The 3,564-nt window shown below is 52.1% G+C and overlaps 1 protein-coding gene across 1 annotated transcript in view; it reads left to right on the top strand.

Annotated features, from left to right (window-relative positions):
• The first annotated feature begins 35 nt into the window (after nt 1-35).
• EDN2 (endothelin 2) overlaps nt 36-3,564 on the top strand; it is a 3,663-nt gene continuing 134 nt past the window's right edge. Inside the window, exons 1-6 of the mRNA XM_010169962.1 lie at nt 36-99; nt 461-599; nt 1,395-1,407; nt 1,768-1,877; nt 2,632-2,736; nt 2,915-2,932. Of these exons, the coding sequence (XP_010168264.1) occupies nt 36-99; nt 461-599; nt 1,395-1,407; nt 1,768-1,877; nt 2,632-2,736; nt 2,915-2,932 (449 nt within the window). The remainder of the gene's footprint in view (nt 100-460; nt 600-1,394; nt 1,408-1,767; nt 1,878-2,631; nt 2,737-2,914; nt 2,933-3,564) is intronic.

Genomic DNA, 3,564 nt, shown 5'->3' with positions numbered 1-3,564 from the left:
CCAAAAAGCCTCTCACTCGCTCCAGACCCACGGCCATGCCCAGCCATCCCGCCGGGGCTCTGCTGCTGGCGCTCACCCTCTGTGCCCTCCTGGAAGATGGTGAGCCCCGGGCTGGAGGGGGGCTCGCTGCCCCGGGGGTCTCTGCTCTGGAGGGGGAGCCCGTCTGTGCCCCCTTGGCTCGGGGATTGGGGCTGTGTGGGTTGCCGGAGGGTGCCCGGGGTCTGCCCGGTGGTGGCTGTGGGGTGGGTGGCATTGCATGGTGGCTTTGCTCTGGGGGCAAGTTCTGGAGCTGCCAGGGTCATGAAAATCCTTGATGAGCCTTGATGACCGGCTGCACCTCCATAAACCTGCCCGCGTCTTGAAACGGCTGCGTTCCTCAGTGGAAGTGTAACCACAGAGGTGACAAACTGACCAACACACCATGGAGCCTGCTACTCATCCCTCACTCCTTCTGCCACAGGTATGGGCCATCCTCCATTGGAGTCCCACCTGGCCAGCCCTGTGCACCCGAGGACCAAGAGATGTTCCTGCAACAGCTGGCTGGATAAGGAATGCATTTACTTCTGTCACCTGGACATCATCTGGGTCAACACACCTGGGTAAGTGTGGACGCAGCTTTCTGGGGGGGGAGTGGCTCTGGTGATGAGTAGGTGACTGTACTTTGTGATCAAGGATGGGGTCCCAGTGCTGTGAGGCTCTTGTAGCACCTGCTTCAGGAGAACATTGCAAGTCCCATCCTTTCCAACATCTAGAAATGGACGAGCTGTGCTTCTGCTCAGGAGTTTCAGTATAACCCATAGGGGAGGGGGTGAAAGCACAGGGTGCTGCCTCCTCATGGGCTCATTTTTTTTTGGAGATTTGTGCCTCTGCAAGTTGAAAGCAACGCCAAGATGTTGTAGCTGCAAGTCAGAAAGTTACTCTACCTGCTCGCAAACTGTAACCCCAACTGCTGGCTGCCAGTATTGTTAACGAGACAGTGGTGGGCTGGCACTCAAGTGCCGTGGCTGCCAAGTCCTGCCCTCAGGAATGCTAGAGCAGCTTTCCGAGCGGCTTCAGACCAATGGCCATCACACTGTAGTAAAACACATGTACTCAGGTGTGGTTATAATCATGCTTGCTAATGTGCAATTACAACTCGCTGCTTGCTCGGAGAATAGTTGCAGTTACTGCCAATCCTAAACCCTCTGGGAGAGTAGATTGCGATCAAAGATGGAGTGGGAATGTGCTAACAGCTCTGAAAGCATGCCGTGATCAGAAGAACCTGTTATGGCCCCAAGATATCTTGATTTGCACTGTGTCCTGCGTGTTCAAACCCACGAGGGCAGGGAAAACCCTTATGTCTCTGCTTGTGAAACCAGCTGCTTGCTGCTGGTGGGGCTGGTGGAATGGGGCAGCCACACTCCCCCTGTGATTTGCCACCCAGGTGAGCTGACAGCTCACCCAGCCCATGTGGCGACCCTTGCACGGGCACTTGGGCTGCTGTGAGGAGAGAAAATTCCACACGAACCAGTGCAGCAATCTCCTGGGGAGGGGTAGGGTGGGGAAAACAGGAGGTGGGAGAGGAGCTGGAGTTTAAAGGCTTAGACCTATCAGTGACCTTTTCACCTTATGTCTATAGATGAGTCTTTTATTATCCTGGCACTGGCTTGGCTGCCTCCCAGGACTGCGTTATAAACCTTGTTGGCTAATAAAAAAGTTAGTTGCAGAGCTGATTTCTTCTGTTTTGAACAGACACACCGCTCCCTATGGCTTTGGGAGGCCGCCCAGGCTTATGGCTGGGGAAGCCCGCCAAGGCGGCGCAAGAGATCCCTCCGCCGCTGCGAGTGCTCGCACTCGAGGGACAACATCTGTGCCACCTTCTGCCAGGGGAAGCCTGGGTAAGTCAAGGGGGGGGTTCCTGGGGATGTCCCTGGGGGCTGCTCAGCAAGGGTGTGAGCAGACAGACAAAGCTTAGGAGCTGGAGTAACTCTACAAACAGCTGGAACTTGTCTAGTGGCTTTCATACCCCTCCCAGGTGGCCCTGGCAAAGTGTCACTGGGGTGTTTTTGTTGTACAAGTCTCTTTATTGGCTGGGGTGAAGCAATGTCACCTCCATCCCTCCTGCTACCAGGATGCTGGGTGTGCTGGTGGGAAGGGAGGAGCTGACAGCATGCTGGGAGAGGGACAAGCAGAGGGTGTGAAGCTTTGGGTCACCAGTGTCTCCTTCATGGCTCAGGTGGGAGAGGCTGCATGAGAGTAGAACTGCTGAGAGCTGGGACTCAGAAGTCAAATATCTTCTGTACCTGCTCTTTTTGTAGTGCACGTGGGCTCTAGGTTGCCTGGCTTCAGCCAGAGATGTAGGGGTCCTTACACTGTGAGGATGTGGTGAGCAAAGTCATTGTAGAGATCTGTCATGAATCTCATTTCAAGGCAATAGTTAAAATCCCCGATGATTAAATATGACTGTGAATAAAGTGAGGGCAGAAGTAAAAGTGAGCTAGAAATAGTTCTCAAATAGCTGCAATTAACCCTTCAAACACATGCACTCAGCTGTCTTAGTCTGTCACTGGTGGTGTTAGAGCAACACTCCCCTTGCTACTTCCATAGCATGGCTGGATATGGGTGCTTCATGTGTCTCCTCTTGGTCACTAGGTACCTCCAGAATCCGAAGCTCCCAGTGAGCTCTGGAGCATCAATGAAGTCTCCACAGAGCAGTGGTGTGAGGCCTTCCCATCATGGCATGCTGAGAGCTCTCAGGTGAGCATGCCACTTAAACCTGCTCTCAACTTCCCTCATAAGCACTTTAGAATCTGCAGTAGAAAGCCCAGGCTTCAGCTGCCACTTGGGTTTGACCCGACTCCCCTCTCTTGTCTCCCTTTAAATGGGTGGACTTGATTATTTCTGCTCCCTGCAGAACTGCAGGCTAACAGCTGAGGGAACCAGGGTTGCTTGTGTCCTTCCAAAACTAGAGAAATATTACATAAAATGTAATTTTTAATTGGAGTGGGAAGTTCCTCTGATGTGGGACAGGCAAATAGGTGAGGTACAAGAAGGGGAGGAGGGATGGCATCATGTAGGAAAATGGTTGATTGGGCAGCAGCTTTGGACCAAAGGAAAATAGCTTTTCTCACATAACATCAGTGAGTTGTGGAACTTGCTGCTGGAAGAAGCCATGGACTCCAGGAGTGTAAAAGAGTTAAAGGGAGTTGGCCAGCTGAAGGAGGATTGGTCCATTGGTGGCAGTTAAATCAGATCCTATGGGAACAATTTCTGAAAGGCAGATCTGAGGAAGCATCACTTGGGTCATGCCCTGCTGCAGGACTCCTTGAAGCCTCTGCCACTGGTGGAAAGGGGATATTGGATCTCCTCTGTGGCTTAATACAGCTGCAGCTAGAAATTGCCCCTCTTCCTTCCCTTGTCTTCTGCCTAAAAAAAACCCCCAAAAAACAAACAAAAAAACAAATCAAAACTTGGCAAGGAGTAGATAAATTTCATAACATGAGCTATCACTGAGTAGTAGGAAAATGGACTGGAGAATGAACGTAGTGTCTCCTCTGTTTACAGGGATCTTGCCATCTCCAGTCT

Source organism: Antrostomus carolinensis, unplaced genomic scaffold, assembly GCF_000700745.2.
Source record: "Antrostomus carolinensis isolate BGI_N321 unplaced genomic scaffold, ASM70074v2 scaffold23816, whole genome shotgun sequence".
NCBI lineage: Eukaryota > Metazoa > Chordata > Aves > Caprimulgiformes > Caprimulgidae > Antrostomus > Antrostomus carolinensis.
Note: the sequence above shows the minus strand (reverse complement) of the source record. Positions and strands in the feature narration are given on the sequence as shown.